At 27.2% G+C, this 18,467-nt stretch overlaps 1 protein-coding gene across 3 annotated transcripts; it reads left to right on the plus strand.

Moving 5' to 3' along the window:
* The first annotated feature begins 13,706 nt into the window (after positions 1-13,706).
* LOC111288203 (root phototropism protein 3-like) lies at positions 13,707-18,362 on the plus strand. 3 transcript variants are annotated; one of them, XM_022878988.2, is made up of 5 exons: positions 13,707-13,954; positions 14,477-14,546; positions 15,356-16,462; positions 16,820-17,187; positions 18,237-18,359. In XM_022878988.2, exons 1-5 carry the CDS (start codon positions 13,824-13,826, stop codon positions 18,310-18,312), a joined length of 1,752 nt encoding a protein of 583 aa, XP_022734723.2. In that variant the 5' UTR covers positions 13,707-13,823; the 3' UTR covers positions 18,313-18,359. The 3 variants fall into 3 exon arrangements, 2 of the variants coding, with proteins under 2 accessions (XP_022734723.2, XP_089615263.1); XM_089759137.1 differs by having other exon boundaries at positions 18,240-18,359; XR_016341366.1 differs by having other exon boundaries at positions 13,709-13,954; positions 16,820-17,315; positions 18,240-18,362.
* The last annotated feature ends 105 nt before the right edge of the window (positions 18,363-18,467 follow it).

Below are 18,467 nucleotides of genomic sequence, written 5' to 3' on the forward strand. Positions count from 1 at the left end.
CATGCGATATTATACAATCTATTCTTTTTTAGATTTTAAATTGGTTTGTAGCTGTAATGGACGTGGATAGAATAGCTAGGAAAAAAAGAGTAATGAGATATGAAATTTTAAAACACAAACAAAAATATAAAGGAATTGTTTCAATAATTGGGTAGCACACCAACAAAGCTTAGCGTAAGAGATCTTATTTATGAATACTTACCATGAATTATAAAAAATCATTAGCTCATGAATGATTTCCTAATTTATTATGCGTTGGACAACTTAATTATTCTAAAATACATAGAAATATAAGAGGTTAATAAAAGTTAAATGCTTAATTTGGGATCAAATGTTTATATGATTGTTCAATTTAGGACTAAACGTTTTATTTTGTACAAATAAAGATATAACATTATTGAAAATTTATAATTAAAGATATATTTGAATGAAAATTTATGCATGTAGCACATGCACCGTCAACTCTAATAAAAATAATAGTTATATGACAAAAAATGGCCATATGTCATTTTTCTAGTGTTTAAGTATCATTTTAAATTAAAAAATTAAAACATCCAAAAATGAGATTTATTTTAAAAATAATAAAAAAATCTATTCATTCTTTCTTATTATTTTAAATATAGTTTAAAAATATAAAAATAAGAAAATAAAAATTCAAAGTTCTAGTGATTTTTTCCACAATCATTAAATTTCCAATTACTCAATATTAATCTATACCAAAAAAAAATAAAAATAACCAATCCAAATTATAATACCCATGAAATTCAAAAACCCACAATTGGATACACCACTTGCATTACAGCCATAACTAGATGATTACAATAAACCCTCAAATACCACTTGCAATATAGCCAAGCACGCAAATCCCAAATCTTAACTAACAAAGTTAGATATTCTACTCACCACCATACCTTGAAATTATCTAATCTGTTAATCCCAGCCTTGGCCAACTTCTATCTCCAACTTCTTAATAATAAAATTATGAAAAAGTATTTATTGATTAGGTGTTTATTAATCTAGGTTTCTTCCAAAATTTCAAATTTGGTAAAGATTTAAGCATGGATGAGCTTTTAGCGGTTCAACAATGTAAGGTTTAAAATTTCTAACTTTTTTGTTTGTGAATAAATGAGTTACAATTAAAGAAATAAGGTAAATACTAAAAGAGATGAGTTGAATAGAGAAAAAAATTGAATGAAAAGGAAAAATAACACCTCTACAAGAATAGAATGATGGAAAGCTTCATAGAGAAATAAAAGTTGAGGGAGAAAATTTTGAAATTAGGACAAAAAGAAAAAAAAATCTTCAAAAAAAAGATAAAAAAAAAGTTGTTTGTTTTGGGTTGGAAACATGCATAGATTTTCATTCAAATTTTTTTTTTTTAGTTTTGTGTATAAATTAATATCAATACACAACTAAAGTGTGTAGAAAACACAGATTTTCATCCAAATATATCTTTAATTGTAAATTTTTGATAACTTTTAATCTTTATTCATACAAAATAAAACGTTTAATCCTGAATTGAGTAACCATATAAATGTTTGATCTCAAATTGAGTATTTAGCCACTAATAAATGAAATTTTGAAACAAATAGGTAAATTTAATAGTAACCTTCATAAAATTAACCTTAAACAACATGGATTTTCTAATGTTTCCTTTGACAAATTTGTTACCTAAATACATTTGTAGGTATTAGAACTATTAGTGCTAAATGTTTACCTGAAAAAATATCAGGACAAACCCATCAACCTATGATAAGTAAGTTTAATATCCATTTAAAAGTCTAAAACTTTATTTAATAAAGAAATTAAACTTTGCTATTGACTTAATATATACATGCTAAGTTAAACATTTGTTATCTCTAAATTTAAGAACCCATACCATGCCAATCAATAGTTTCATATTTGGTTTATGTTGCATTTTTGGAGATTTTGCCATTTCATATTGCGCTTTCGTATCGATAAGAATATTTCTTATAGCTCTTTCGATAAGAATATTTCTTATAGCTCTTTTGTTTTACTTATAGCTCTGAATTTAAGTAAAGAATTGGAAAATTTATTAAACAATTTAGTTTTTTGTTTCATTTCCTTTTATTTAAAAAAAAATGTTATCCTCTTTTTGTCTATATTCATTTGACAGATTTTTTTAGTGCATGATCGTAACATTGTTCTAAATGTTGTTTGCTCTTTGTTCTACCCTAATGTATGATACATTAAATAACTTGGAGTAACCATTTCTATTGTTACTATAAGTAAAACAAATCTCAATATTGTTCATTTAAATGTAACCAACATTGTAATTACCTAGCTATATTTAAAGCTTTTAGGTTATTTATAAATTGATCCTTTTGAAAATGTTGATAAACTAGCTTTGGGCAAGTGTTTGTTAATTAACTCTTACTATGTTTAGTTTCTTTCTATGATTTGTCTTTTTGTATGCATGAACTTACAATAATTTAACTCAGACATCCAAATCACAAATGTAAGGCTAATATCTTTTACTAACATTTTTTATACATAAAGTATAGATGGTCATTTCTATTGAAAAAAAATTAAATACGTTCTAATGCTATAAAATGTAACGTAAAAAAAATTCATGTTCTTATAAGATTATTTATAAGAAAGACTTTTGTTCTAAAACAAACATTAGGTTACTATCCATAAGTTGTAACAAAATCAAAAAGTAAAAATCAATTGTTACTAACATGAAAGTAATGTCTAGAATTTCCATAATTGTTTTTTTATTTATTGTTTGAAATTGTGAATTTAACTATCAAGTGCTACTAGAAATACCTTTCCCTTTCGAGACAACTTAAGAAATTTCTTCAAAAACTCTTATAAGATTTTACGAGTCATAAAAAAAATTATCAAAATTTTGATAATAAAAAAATAGTATTATAAACGACAGTAACACACAGGAATCTACCTAATAAAATTTATTTATAAAGTTACTTTAAATGATAATAACAAAAACCATATGACTTTTACCATGGTGATCTATTCCCATTGACTACCTTTAGAATATCATTATGGCGATATGATATTAAATAAATATCTTGCCATTTTAGTACAATATAATTTTTTTACCTAATAAAGAAACCAATCCTAACAACTAAAATTCTTTTTTCCATAACAACGAATGTAATAATTAGTATTTAATTATTCCTAGTTCTTATAGTAATAAGCCAATCATCATCTTACTTTTATATTTTTCATATAAATGAGTGGCATCAAATGCTCATAACTAGATATTACACTTCATTAATAATCAAGATTGCATTTATATGCGATTGATCTTAACTAAACTCAAAATACACATAATGATGTGAACTATTGTATTGCATAATTTTAAAAAAATCCATGAGTACTATGTTTACATGCATAAAGTTTCCACCCATATTCAAATCCAAACATTTTTTTGCACCTTAATCTCCAAATATTTAGATATCTTTTCATCATTTCATATTGTTGATTCCTTTTAATAGAACATAATTCCACTAAATATTTGAAAATCAAGCCTCTGCATAATTCTTAATATGGAGTGTAACAATATCTATTTCTTTGAAGTGACCAATTACTCACCATTGCATTATCTATCTCATCTAAGTTAGTAAAACTTATACTAGATACCTCATGCAAAGCCTTGCCATATGAACTAGGTATTGTTTTATACTCATGCTCTATTATTGTATCTTGTAAAGGTATCATCAACTGAGCAGAAGGGATTGAATTGTCATTGGTATCAAATATGTTTTCTTCTTCATCTAACATATCATATAAACTTAATTTCTTATTAATGTCATCTTCACCTAATATAGCATTATTTATCATAGCATTATAAGATAGACAAATCTTCTGTTTAAGACATGGACAGTATTACATCTCAATTAATGCATTTACTAGCTAAACCATTATCCATTTCATTTATATAAAAAAATTAAGTTGTAATTTAGTTATATATATCAATACAATATACAAAAAGCAACCTGATCATTTTAATGTTCGTCAATTGTTCACCTGCATATCTAATTTGATAACATTTGTCATTCTTTGATAAAGTGTTCAATAATTTTTATTTTATATTTATTATTAAGAATAAAAATAAAATAAATGGTTTAAAATTGAAAAAAAAAGTGAAAAGCTTTTAAGAAGCTTCTGAGCAAAAAAAATTAACAACTCTTTTAGCAACTATCAATCATGCTTTCACAACATTCCTAAAATCTTGAAGAAGGAAGAACTTGAAAAATAAGTCGATTTCAACAAGAATATAAGTAGACGACGGTGAGCATCGAGGAAAGCCTATGCAATCAACAATGAATCTTATAGGTTTGTGGATCCGTCTAAAGTTATTCGCTCTTTGATTTGTGAAGAATTCATTTTTGTTTGAGGTTTTAGGCTTTATTTAGAAGCTAAGTAAGAAAAAAGTATTTTCTAGAATTTATTGTTAATTTTTATGATTATATATATTTAGATATTTATAATTATTTATGTTTTTTTTTTCATAAAATTATGTCATTTTGAGGATGAAAAGAAAGAAAAAAAGAAAAAAAAAACATTGGGCAGTTTATACATTAGCCTTTGTTGCAATCGTTTTAGGTTAAACCCAACATATTTTGACATTTAGTTTTAGTCGTTGAAAAATATTAGAGTTAGTTAGGCTCATGCTTGAATAGAGAACCGTTTCAATTTGGTTGTTTTTTTATAAGTTCACATCTCTAGTTATGTGGTGATTTTAGAGTTTTCTTTTACCATCGTTTCTCTTTGCTTTTGCTTTTTTTTTTTTGCAAGATCATTTTTTCTTGTCTTATTTGTATTGGCATCCTCAATTTTGTGATATTGTTTTTTTTCTTTCCATTGAGTTTAAATTATACTTTATATTATTTATAACTAATTGTTGAAGCTATACTTTATTGTTTGTAGTATGCATATTTTATATATACTTAGTTTTATTTTTATATATATATAGATTGTTAATACAGGTTTATATTTGTATGGTTTTGCTTCAATTGAAATTTTTTTGCTACTCTTGTTTTCACATTCACTCATTGCAGGTGCAATTATTATTTTGCATGCAAATGATGACTTTTTTTCTGAATTTTTTATATTTTGTCTTTGCTAATGAACACGCATGAAAAAATAGATTTAAAAGAGTAGAAAGATTAAAGGCAAACATATTAAGAAGATGTTTAAATTTTATGGCAGATGTCTACTATTGTTTTGTTGAATAGAATAAACTAAGTGGGGGGAATAATTGGTCAATCTATGCATGATCTAAGTTTTGTAAGAATAGATATGTTAAATGGGCTTATAGCTTTTGCTTGGGTTCATCAATATAGAATTTATATTTAATAAGATTAGTGACAATGGTGTAGGTTGACAAGAGTAGCATTGAATGTAGACATCATAACTCATTTAGTTGTAGAAGATATGGTGAATCGCACAAAAAGTCTATTGAATATGTCAACACTCAACAATAGAACATTTTGTTAAAGCTCAACAAAGTAGGTTCACCTTTTCATTTTTTTCTAATGCTTAAACTAGCAATACTTTTTTTTCCATCAACTAGCAATACTTATAGTTACCAAAATTTGAATGATGTCAGCATAGTTGTTGAAATGGAATATGAGATTCATTTGCAAACGAATTTTTCTATTAAGATATCAAATATAGGTAAACCTTTCTTGCACTAATCACATGAATCTTATTCTTTTTTACAACCAAAATTTAATCATGATTCACTAGGTAATAGATTTGAAAACTTATATGATGTCCTAATAGTGGTTGATTTATCCTTCGAAACAAATGTTGCAATAATTGCATTGGCACAAACAAACTATGTAGAAACTGATGGTAAAATTTGGTAACCTTTGACAAATTCTTACTCTTTCTATGCTTCTTTAGCTAATTTATTGTTTAAAGAGCCAAGTTTTTTTTTTAATTTTCTTCATTTATCTCAATAAATATTAAGGTATTGTTGTTAATGAAAATTTCTAATCTCGTCAATAATAAGAAATAAGTGAAACATGTAATCAATCAAGCAACAATGGCTACATCAATAAGTAAATTATATTTGCAAAAATATTTGCAATATAATCTGTTTTCCTTTTGTCCTAATCATAACAAAAAATTATTTGTTGTTTTACATAATAAGAAGATACTATTCATCATTTAGCTTTGATTTTCTAAGATGTATATATCTTTTTTGTGGTGTTATAATGTGTTACAAAAAAAGAATAGCTTTTTTGTGGTGTTATAATGTGTTACAAAAAAAGAATAGATCTATGTAAAAGTGTATATCCTTTTACTTTTCCATTATGTTGTTAACAAAGAACTATGAAGTCACCTTTATTTAGACCAACGCCTCATTTTTTGGATCGACTACTTCATTATAGGGGTTCAAGGTTTGCTCAATTTAAGGAGAATATTAGAATACATAATCAATAAATAAAACCATCATAGGATATGATCCTTGTTTCCTATGTCAAATCATTAGGCAAAATTTGTTTAGCTTTATGTTCATGATACTAAAAATAAAGTGTCTAATTGCATGGCTATTTTTGGTTGGAATTCTAGGAATAATAATGTGGATAGTGCAATAATTTAAGGTTTAACAAGGATTTTTAATGAAACTAATCAAATTGTAGAAGCTTTTAGAATGATAAATGATAGGTATAAAGCTTTAAACGATGTTCCATTATGTTTTAAATTGATTGGGTCCAAAAAACTTAGATAAAGATTTTATACCAATCCTTTTAGATCTAAGATTATAGTATTAATAGTTGGCAATATAGAAAAGTATGATGATTATCGTAATACTTGAAAATTTTGGATGAAAGTTAAAGCTTTCCACCGATTTTGTTTCCTTTCTACCATTTTTTTTAAAAATTTTTCTATCATATTAGCTTGAGGCTAACTTGACAACTTTTAATTAGATTATGATGTTGATGTAAAACGTGCTCAAAAGAGTCCATTTTAAAGTACTGTTAGTTTTACTCTTGGCATAATGCAATAAAAATTTACACGTTACATAAAGTATATTAGTGGAAAAGCAATGGTACAATAAAGTAAATCTTTTATTCCTAGCCATTCAAGATGTTAAAAACTAAACTCATGGTGAAAATCTCATTTCAAATATGCAGATGTGATTAGGAATTTTAAGCTTCAAAGAAATTTTTTAAGTAAGCATAATTTTAAAAATAAATTGAAAGTGAAACAACTGAAAAAGAATGAATTGCAAACAATCTTGGATGTCACTAACATAATTATTTTTTAAAGAATTTCATGTATGGTTTCTATATCCTAAGATGAGTTATCTAACTATGAGTTTGCCTAACTTCTTAAAGTATTTCATACATAGTATCTGTCTCTTAAGATGGGTTATCCAATTGTGAGTTTGCATAACTTTTTAAAGTATTTCATATATAATATATGTCTCTTAAGGTGGTTTTAGGAGGCACCTAAAAACAATATAAAAACACCACCACTAGCCTTTCTTAAACCTAGATTCCAATGCCAACTGTTGATTGGATCACTGACAACGTTGTTGGCGATCATTGCCCAGTATCAAAATTTTACCAAAATTCATACCCAAACTTTCCTTGTTCTCATTTTTCTTTTTGTCAAAACGAATTTTCTTTAAAATCTCTGGATTTTCTAGATCTAAGCCAAAACCCATTGGCTTCAAAACCTCAAAACATCTATTTTTGCCTTTTCAAACCTACAATCTCTTAATATGTCCTCTTTAGACTCCTTTCTCTTCACCAAATTTAAGGCTCTAAAGCCTTTATGGTACCTTAAATTGAAACCCCTTCTCCTCAATTTCACTTTTTTGTTTTTTTTGTTTCATTTTTTTCTTTGCTTATGCTTGCTCTTCAATTCGTGGTTTTTTACTATTGGTTTTATTTCGAGATTTATTGTTTTTTGTGCTATTTTTTAGGTTGAAAAGAAAAAAAAAAGAACAAAAATGGATTTTTTTTTTCAGTTAAGATGGTTTAATAGGTTATTTAGATAAAGATGGTGGCCCTTTGGTTTAAGGGGCTCGATGGTGACGGTTGTGAGGCTTTGTTTGCTTACTTTAAATAATTTTGGGTTTAATTAATTTAGATTAAGGTTGAATCGATCAAGAAAGGAAATTTTTAGTATCGATTTAAGGTTTAGGAAATGGATTAAGGATGAATTGTTTAAAATATGATTTTTTCAATAATTGTTCATATTTTTTAAGGTATTTTATCAATTAAAACCAAAAATATTTTTCACATCAAAGTAAAATAAATGTAATCACAATATATAATGGTTAACGTGAGACTAGTGGCATGTATATGACACTTTCTAGATTTCATCTGTTGAAGTCCTTAATTGTTTAATTCCAAATATGTTAGCCTTAATTTATGAAAAATTTAAAAATCAAGTCTTGAATTGAATAATCCCATAAAAATTGAGGACTAAATTGAACACTTAACCTTTAAAAAATTACATGGATTATTGATTCTCTATCTAACTTTTGGTTCTATGTTTTGGCCTAAAGGACCATAGCATAAATTATCCACAAAATCGTGGACAATGATGATGGTTTTCAAGGTATTTTAAACAATAAAAAATTTCATAATCATTCATGGTTAAAACAAGGGATGAATAATGAATAATGAAAATCTTAAATTCTTGCCTTTTTTTTTCTATATCAATAGAGCTAATGGGAAAAAAAATCAGTGATGGCTAACCAAATTGTCAATGTCGTCAATGAAGTAAAGAAAGAGAGATAGAGGTGACTGCCTTCTAGGGAAGAAGGGAAATAAATGTCTAAAAAATAAAAAGTGACAAAGAAAGAAGTAGAGAAACTGTTATTGCCAGCTGAACTTCCCCTGTAACAAAAGGTAGTGATGGTATCGAAAAGACGAGAGACCAAGATTATTTCGGCTAGAGGTGTCAAATTGACAATGTCGGGCGGGACACATTATTTTTAAATATTAAATCATATGTTAATTGATGAATGTGGTTCAAAATTTTTAACTACTGTTTGTGTTTAAACTATATATATAAGTTCATTGAATTTTCATTATAAAAACCTATTTTTTTCATATTATTTAAATTTATAAATATATAAAAATAATTAAAATTTTTATCAAAGATATTTTAATTACCAATAAAATGTCAAAAATAAGTATAATTTTATCATAAGATAACAAGTAATATTTGAACTTATGTGTCATGTCATGCTAATCCATGTGTCACGCATTGGCACTAACCTTTAATGGATCGCGCTATGCTGACTCATAAGCCTAAGATCTTTTAGCTCAACATGACACATGTATATGTGTCATGCTTGATCTAGTACGATTGTTTAACAATGGGACGTGCCAAATACAGTCCATGTCATACCAAATTGTGTCTTGTTATTGGGCCATTTAGCCTATTTAATATCTCTACAGCTAGTAAAAAAAATGAATAAGAGAAAAATAAAAAATATTAAAAAATATGGAATTCTCTAAAACTTTTTTATACATAATGTTATAACGTAATGATTCAAGGGGTCGATCACTAAATGTAAAAAATTAAGAATCACTACTAATCTTTTGTTAAGGTCCGATTGGCTACTATTCTTATTTTTTGATATGCAAATTCAAAGTTGGATTTGGGAGTATGGTTACGTATGGGAAATGTTATAACACCCTTACGGTACCATCCGAAAATAGTTCTAATTAATCTCATATGATCTTAAATTGGTCTCGTTCAAATAGTCTTTTACTTATTACTTTTATTATTTTTATTTTATTATTTTTATTATTAGAATATTGAAAAATTTTTAAGTTATTTTAGACACTTTCAAATTAACTTTAAAAATTTTCTCACTTTAAGAATATTCAAGAAATTACTTATTTTCTTGAAAGGGTTCTATCGTTGGATTTATTTTAATATTTTAAAAGCAAAGTATATTATAATTTCTTTATATAAATACTTATAGATTTAAGAATTTAGAGAAAAATTACCACTTGTGATTCCCTTTAATTTCATCATCAACGACAGTTATAATATATTTTGTAATGTTTATTTATTTTTTATTTTATTATTGAGACAAGTAAAAGTTTTATTGGTTAAATTCCCTAAATATTTCCAACACTTTTGGATTATTTTGAGAAAATCTCTTGTTTAGGAATTTTGATAAAATCACTACTTGTGACTTTATCACTATCCCATTAATAATTTTTTTATATTTGAAAATTTTTCAAATATTTCTAACACTTTTAGAATATTTTAAAAAAAAATTTTATATAAATATTTTCACTAAAATCACCACTTGTGACTTTTTTTTATTAATATTTTTTTATGCTCACAAAAATTCTAAAATATTTATAACATTTTCTTAATATTTTAGAAAATTTTTTTGTGTAAATATTTTTAATAAAATCACCCCTTATGATTTTATTTTTATTAATAATGTTTTTTTATACTTGAAAATTTTTAAAATATTTCTAACACTTTCAAAATATTTTAGAAAATTTCTTTTTGTAAATATTTTTAATAAATTCACCACTTGTGATTTTGTTTTTATCAATAATTGTTTTATACTTGAAAATTTTTAAAATATTTCTAATACGTTTAGAATGTTTTAGAAAAAATTTTTATATAAATTTTTTAATAACATCATCACTGATTTTATTTTTTATTAATAATATTTTATTTATTTTTTTCATTATTTATTTTTATTCATTCATTATCCCAAATTTTTTTATTTATTATTTGATTTTATTATTATTATATTTATTTTAACATATCCTAAATTGTAAATTAAAAATATTATAAATAACACAAAAAATAAAAAATAGAATAAATAATAAAAAAGTGAAAAAGATAAAAATACCAAATTTTCATTGGTCAACAATGGGCCAATGACAATCAATGCCAAGCAATTTGGTTTTGGTCCAAAAACGATTTAGCAACAATCATCTTCAATCTAATTAGGTTTGGCACGGTTTTAGAGTGGTTCAGGCCAGTTTAACTCGATTTGAGGTGGTTCACTATGGTTTTATCCTATTCGAAATCTGTTCAATTGGATCGATCAAAGGTTGATCAGCTACAGCAGGTGCTGAGTTAGATGTGTGAATCCCAAGACGAGTTACGGGTCCGTACATGGATCTTCTTGGTGAATATAGCAAATATTTAAATCATGTATTTAGCTTGGTATAAAAGTTACTTATAAAATGCCTTAAATGATAATAATAAAAACCATATGATTTTGCCTAGAGTAATCCATTCCCATTAACTACTTTTAGAATATCATTGTGGTGATTTGATATCAAATAAATATCTTGGCACTCTAGTACAATTTAATTTTTATATGATAAAGAAACCAACCCTAACAACTGAAATTTCTTCTTCCATAATAATGCAATAGTTAGTATTTGATTATTTCCAATTCCTATTGCAATCAACCGATCATCATCTTACCTTTATATTTTCCATATAAATGGGTAGCATTAATGCTCATAACTAGATGGCAATGCTTAAATCCTTTAACAAGATGGACTAAAAGCCCAAAAGACACAATGAAATCTAGCCTCATGTGTTTGTCATATGTTCTATACACTATTACACAATAACACCTTGATTATAGTAATGGAGTGCTACCATAAACTTAGGTTAGACTTATATTAGTAATCCAAATTACCAAAGTTACCTTTTGTTTCTCCTTTTTTTAGTTTAATATTTTCATTATTTTTGCTCTCAAAGCTAACACTATGATGGATGGTTGTTTTTTAACAAGATATTGCACTTCATAGCAATCAAGATTGCATCTATATGGGATTAATTTTAACTAAACTCATAATACAAATAATTATATGATCCATTGTATTACATAATTTCAAAAAAGCCAATGAGAACTGCATTTACATGCACGTGGTTTCCACCCACATCCAAATTCCAAACACTTTTTTACACCTTAAATCTCCAAATATTTATACATCTTTTCATCACTTCATAGTGTTGATTCCTTCTGAAAAAACATAATTTCACTACTTTAATAACTTTTTATTTGTCTTTGAAAATCAACCTTTTACATAATTCTTCATATGGAGTGTAACGATCTTTATTTGTTTGAAGTAACCAATTGCTCATAATTGTGTTATCTACCCCTTCCAAGTTAGAAGAACTTATAATAAATACCTCATGCAAAGCCTCGCCATATGAACTCGGTATTGTCCGATACTCATGCTCTATTGTTGTATCTTGTAAAAGTATCCTTAACTGAGCAACAGGGGTTGAATTGTCATTGGTATCAAATATGCCTTTTTCTTCCTCTAACAAATTATATAAACTCAATTCCTTGTTGATGTCATTTTCACCTAATATAGTATTATTTATCATAGCATTATTATATAGATTAATCTTCTAAGTCATGGATGGTATTGCATCTTAATTAATGCATTTATCAGCTAAACCATCATTCATTTTATTTATATAAAAAAGAATGAATAAAATGGGTTATATCTCAATTAATAAAATCCGTTGTTGTCTTTTGTGGCTTTTTTTTTTTAAGTTGAAAAGAAAGAAAAAAAGAACAAAAATAAGTTTTTTTTTTTTTCAATTATGGTGGTTCAACGGGCTTTTTAGGAAGGGCTCGTGGTGGTGGTTGTGAGCCTTCGTTTGCTTACTTTAAATGATTTTGGGTTTAATTGATTTGGATTAGGGTTGAATCAATCAGAAAAGGAAATCTTTTATAACAATTTTGGGTGAATCGGTTTAGGGTGAATTGATTTAGGAGTTAGGAAATGGATTAAGGATGAATTGTTTAAAATCTTATTTTTAGGATAATTGTTTGTATTTTTTAAGGTATTTTATCAATTAAAATCAAAAATATTTTCCACATTAAAGTAACATGTGATCACAATATATAATGATTAATGTGAGACTAATTGCATGCGTACAACGCCTCCTAAATTTCATCTATAAGAGTCCTTAATTGTTAAATTTCGAATACATAAGCCGTCGAATTATTAAAAATTTTAAAAAAGTCATCAATTGAATAATCCCACAAAAAATTACGGACTAAATTAAACATCTAACCTTTAAAAAATTGCGTAGACTATTGAATTAGAGAGGTCTCTCTTTAGCTGGCTTTTGGTTCTACGTTATGGCCCATGGGTTCATAGCATAAATCATCCACAAAATCTTGGATAATGAAAATGCTTTTCAAGATATTTTGAACCATGAAATTTTCATAATCATTCACGGCCAAATCCTAATACATAAGGGGTTGATTTATTAAAAATTTAAAAGTCAAGTCATGAATTGAATAATCCCACAAAAAATTATGGACTAAATTGAACATCAAACCTTTAAAAAATTGGGTGGACCATTGAATTAGGGAGGTCTCTCTCTAGCTGGCCTTTGGTTCTACGTTATGGCCGATGGGTCCTTAGCATAAATCATCCACAAAATCTTGGATAATGAAAATGCTTTTCAAGGTACTTTGAACCATGAAAATTTTCATAATCATTCATGGCCAAAACAAGGAATGAATAATGAAAAAAGAAAAACAAAGGATGAGTAATGAATCATACACAAAAATACAAGAGTAGCATATGTTGACACTGACAGAACAAGGTGATTGGTCTGTTGATATATATGGATGAGAATAAAAAACATAAATTGTGAAGGTGTTGGCTGTAAGCAGTCCATCCATATTCTTATAGTGACAGACAGGACATGAGATGGCAAAAGGTAACAAATCATCTTAATGGCATAACCACTTTTGAATAGCCTCTCCCACATCGCAGCTTGGTTTTATATATACACTGAATAATCCCATTGCCCAAAACTATCAAGGAAGAATGGACTTTGAGATTATCACTTCCAGACAGGATGATGAAGATGATGAGGAACATCCCACTCATCATGGTTCATTACAGGGTGGGAAGTCTAGTATTGTTGCTGAAGCACTGGAAAGAAGAAATAAACACTGGTTAGCTCTTACTCTCTCAGTCCTTATCTTTTTCTGAACATTTATGTTTGTCATTCTAAAATCAATTGATTATATGTAGTTGAAAAAGGTTCAATTTGGTTTATCCCCAAAAGAAAAAAAAGAAAAAGGTTCTATTTGAATATTAAATTACAAAAAAAACTTAATATTTAATATATATAAAATAATATCATTTTAACGTATCACATCCTTGTAAATAAAGACAAAAATTTAATAAATTTGATAGAGATAACGGACATAGGTAACAAATAAAAATAAATTTCCGTTTATGTAAGTGAAAAAAATAATTTATTACGTAACAATCTTGAAAAGAATAATAAATAAGAATAACAATTAACAATAATATAAAATTAATTAATTATAAGTGAAAGATTCAATTTAAATTTAAAATCATAAAAAATTTAATATTTAGCAAACATGATATAGCACACTTTAACAATATAAATGTTTCTAATATTTCCTGTTTTAATTTTATATTAATGATTTAAATTTGTTCTCATGCAGGATTGTTAAGACAAAAGTTCCCAGTGATTTGATTGTGCAGGTAGGAGATTATAGCTTTCACTTACACAAGGTGAGCAACAAACGTTCTTCTCTTTTAATTTTATAATTAATTTTAATTTTATTGTTAAAGTATTTAATTTCACTGTTATAATAATTAATTTTACGGATCCCATTTTTAATTTCACTAAAAACAATTTCACCACTTATAGACTTTAAAAAAAAAAGTTTTAACTTTAATATATTTAATATTAAATTTTAAATTTTTTTATAAAATTAAAGTTTCATGATTTTAACATTAAAATATAAAGAAATCAAAAAAATAATTTTAAAATATAAAAAAATAACAGTTTTAAATGTTTAAAATATATATTTTTCAGACATAAAAAATAAAAAAAAATGGGATGGTAGATAATAAAATTTGCCAACCACCTTCAGCAAGTTCAATTTAACTGACTGAGCCTAAATTAGAATTATTATTAAAGTATTAAGAAATATATTTATATTTTCAAATATATTTTAGAATTAAATTTCAATTAATTATTAATATAAAATATTTTTGAACAAGTCTTAGCCTAAAACATCATATCCAGGCCCCATCCGATTGGAATTAGGCCTGTGAGCCTATGGGCAAAGCTTGACTCGTGGGCAACTTATTCCTTTCGTTTATAACCACTTCAATGCTTGGGACACCTAAAATATTATAGCTACAAAATAGATAAGTTTATGGAGGATATCTTTCACAAAATTATCTAATTTTTGTAGAATAATATTTAAATGATCGATTATTAGGATGGCGTAGAATAGATGCATCAAATTATGTTACATAATTTTAAAATTTAGTCAAAGAAAAATATTTATATATCATGTTATGATCTTCAGCTTGCTATTGTCTCGAAAAGTGGTTATCTGAATAGACTTATATTTGCAAAAAGAAGTGAGGGAGAGAATGGAGGCAGCCTCAAGATTGTGCTGGATGATCTTCCAGGAGGAACCAAGAGTTTTGAATCAGTTGTCAAGTTCTGCTATGGATGGAAGATACATGTGACAGCTACCAACGTTGCTCCACTCAATTGTGCTGCAAATTTCTTGGAAATGAGTGACGATCTTCAAGAAGGAAATCTCATTTCAAAAACAGATGCATTTATGAATTTTGCAATTTTATCATCCTGGAAAGACACTTTTCAGGTACTCAAAAGCTGTGAATCTGTATCACCTTGGGCGAAAGAGTTACTGATTGTGAAGCGTTGCTCAGATGCCATTGCCTGGAAGGCCTCAATTGACCCAAAAGCTTTTACTTTCGGACAAGATCATAGCAATGAAAACTTGAAAGCTGGAGAATCAGCTGACAATTGGTGGTTTCATGATGTTTCAACCCTTCGAATAGATCATTTTATCGAGGTGATTGAGTCGATTAAAAGACAAGGGATGAAATCAGAGCTTGTTGGATCATGTATAGCTCACTGGACTGCAAAATGGTTTTCAAGAGTCACATTCGGATTCGATAACCTGACAGTATCCAAGCATCTGACTCAAAAACTACAAAGAATTACAATTGAAAGTATAATTAAAATACTTCCCATGGAGAAAGATTCAGTTTCATGCAACTTTCTACTTCACCTTCTCAAGTTGGGATTAATAATGCATATTGATTCTCAAGTATTGAGCAAGCTGGAAAGAAGAATAGCTTCCATGTTGGAGCAATGTTCGGTTCAAGATCTTTTGGTTAAGAATTATGGAGATGATCAGGATACTATACATGATGTTGGAATTGTGATTAGGGTGGTTAAAACTTACGTTTTCTTTGGCCTCAGAAATTCTGGGACAAGACTATCCATTGTTGGAAGATTGGTGGATGGTTATCTTACTCTAATTGCAAGAGATATCAACCTTCAAGTTAATGATTTCAAATCACTTGTAGATGCATTACCAACAAATGCTCGATCCTGTGATGACAACCTTTATAGAGCCATAGACATGTACCTCAAGGTATTATTGTTATTTTCTAATCATTTTCAATACATGCATCATTAGTTAAATCTCCCGTCTTTATGTGTAATATATTTACGAAATAATTATTCCATATCAACATATATTCCTCAACCCAAATCAAGTCTTGTAATATCAATTTTTTTTAAAAAAAATTATTTATAATAAGAATTATTAATGATTTTGTTAAAATAAATATTTATCATTTAATTAGCACATGTAATATGTGTAATGAATAATTATTTTTTTTTAAAAATATTATGTGATATGATTTGAATGAAATGAATATATATTAAGGTGAAGCAATTGTTTCATAAATTCTTCATTTAATTTCAAGTTTATGCAACAACTGGGCAGGCACACCCAAATCTAACAGAGGAAGAAAGAACAAGTGTATGCAGAGCAATGGTATATCATAGATTATCACAAGATGCACGGCAGCATGCAACGAAGAATGATCGATTGCCCATGAAAATTGTAACAGAGTTCATGCTTCTTGAGCAAGTAAAAATGGCTAGAGCAATGTCAGTTATCGAGTCCCATAATCAAAGGACAATGACTAAGACAACAATAAAAGTAAATAGAGGTTTAGATAGGGAAAGCGAAACACCTCAAAAGGAGATCAAGATGATAAGAAAAGAGGTGGAGAATATGAAGATGCAACTCAATCATTTGCAAATGTGCAAAATAAAGCTTCAAAAACAAGTTCAAAGATCATGCATCAAGTAGATGATTGAGCTTATTGCTTTTGATAATTAAACTACTTTTATTTCAAGGAGCATGTGTGTTAGTTGTAGACTAAGTAGTTTTACATGGCGGCCGGGGTCGCATGCAGCTTTGTATGTGTATTCAGGTATGGAGTGAATTGAACCCCTTCAACTTTGAAAAATAATGCAATATATATATATATATATACATTTTCATGAATTTTTTTTTTACATTGATTTCACTAAATTGTTTCATTAAAGGGAAATAAATGTAGAATAATGAAACTTAATTCTAGTGACAGTGATATATAAATTTCACTAAATTTATTTTATAATTCTCTTCATTTTATTTTGTAAAAAAAAAAATACTAAAAAATTATTTTTTATTTTGATAAAACTCAAGAATCAAAATAATTTTTACTAAATAAATTTTATTTATTGTACTTAAATGACCTACATTTGATTACTTTTTTTTTTTACCTCTTACAAAAATAAAAAACAAAAATAATTTTATAATTAAAAAAATAATCTTGACGTCAAGAAAAACTAAAAAACAAAAAGCATCTACTAAACATTTAATAATAGCCGTCGCTTAATATCAGGACTCTCATTGTTGATAGCCTTACCTTTTTCTTTTTTTTTTTGGTAAAGAGAAAAATACCAAAAGCCATTCCTTTAAAAAGTAAAAGGAAATTCCACAAAACAAATCGTTTAAAAAAGAGTCAAAGAACGCTAGTCAATTTCCAAATTTGGTATCCCCACCCCAAAATCTTTTGCCTTCGTCACTTCCATTTATGCTGACATCACTTTTTAATTCAGCTCTTGCATCTGCGCTATATGCCGGTGACCTCTCTGATTCCGGTTGTTTCTTCAAGTGTGTTTGGTTAATTTGTCGAAGTGTTTTTGCTTTTATTTTATTTTTTATTTTCTTAAGTTTTGATGACTTTTGTTTAAATCAGCTGCTCACCATAGCAGCTCAAATCAATTCCATCATCGCCATTACTCAAATGAGAAAGATTCTTGATTTCACCTTTAAATGCCCTTTTCTATTTCGCATTTTCAAACAGCAGGCGAAATCGATCATCCGGTTATCGAAACAAAACGTCGTCGAATTGGACCAAAAACTCCATGTCCTTCAAATAATTGATTTCAAACTCCTCCATAATGTTTCTGGCAAAGAATACATCACTCCGGTAATGCTATCTCTCTTTCTCTTTTATTTGGTTACGAAAAAAAATGAAGAAAAATAATAATAGAGACTGTTTAGTTATTTCTGGGTTGTATTATGAATTTTAACG

Source organism: Durio zibethinus, chromosome 4 (genome assembly GCF_047325235.1).
Source record: "Durio zibethinus cultivar Kanyao isolate XHJ-2024 chromosome 4, ASM4732523v1, whole genome shotgun sequence".
Taxonomy (NCBI): Eukaryota; Viridiplantae; Streptophyta; class Magnoliopsida; order Malvales; family Malvaceae; genus Durio; species Durio zibethinus.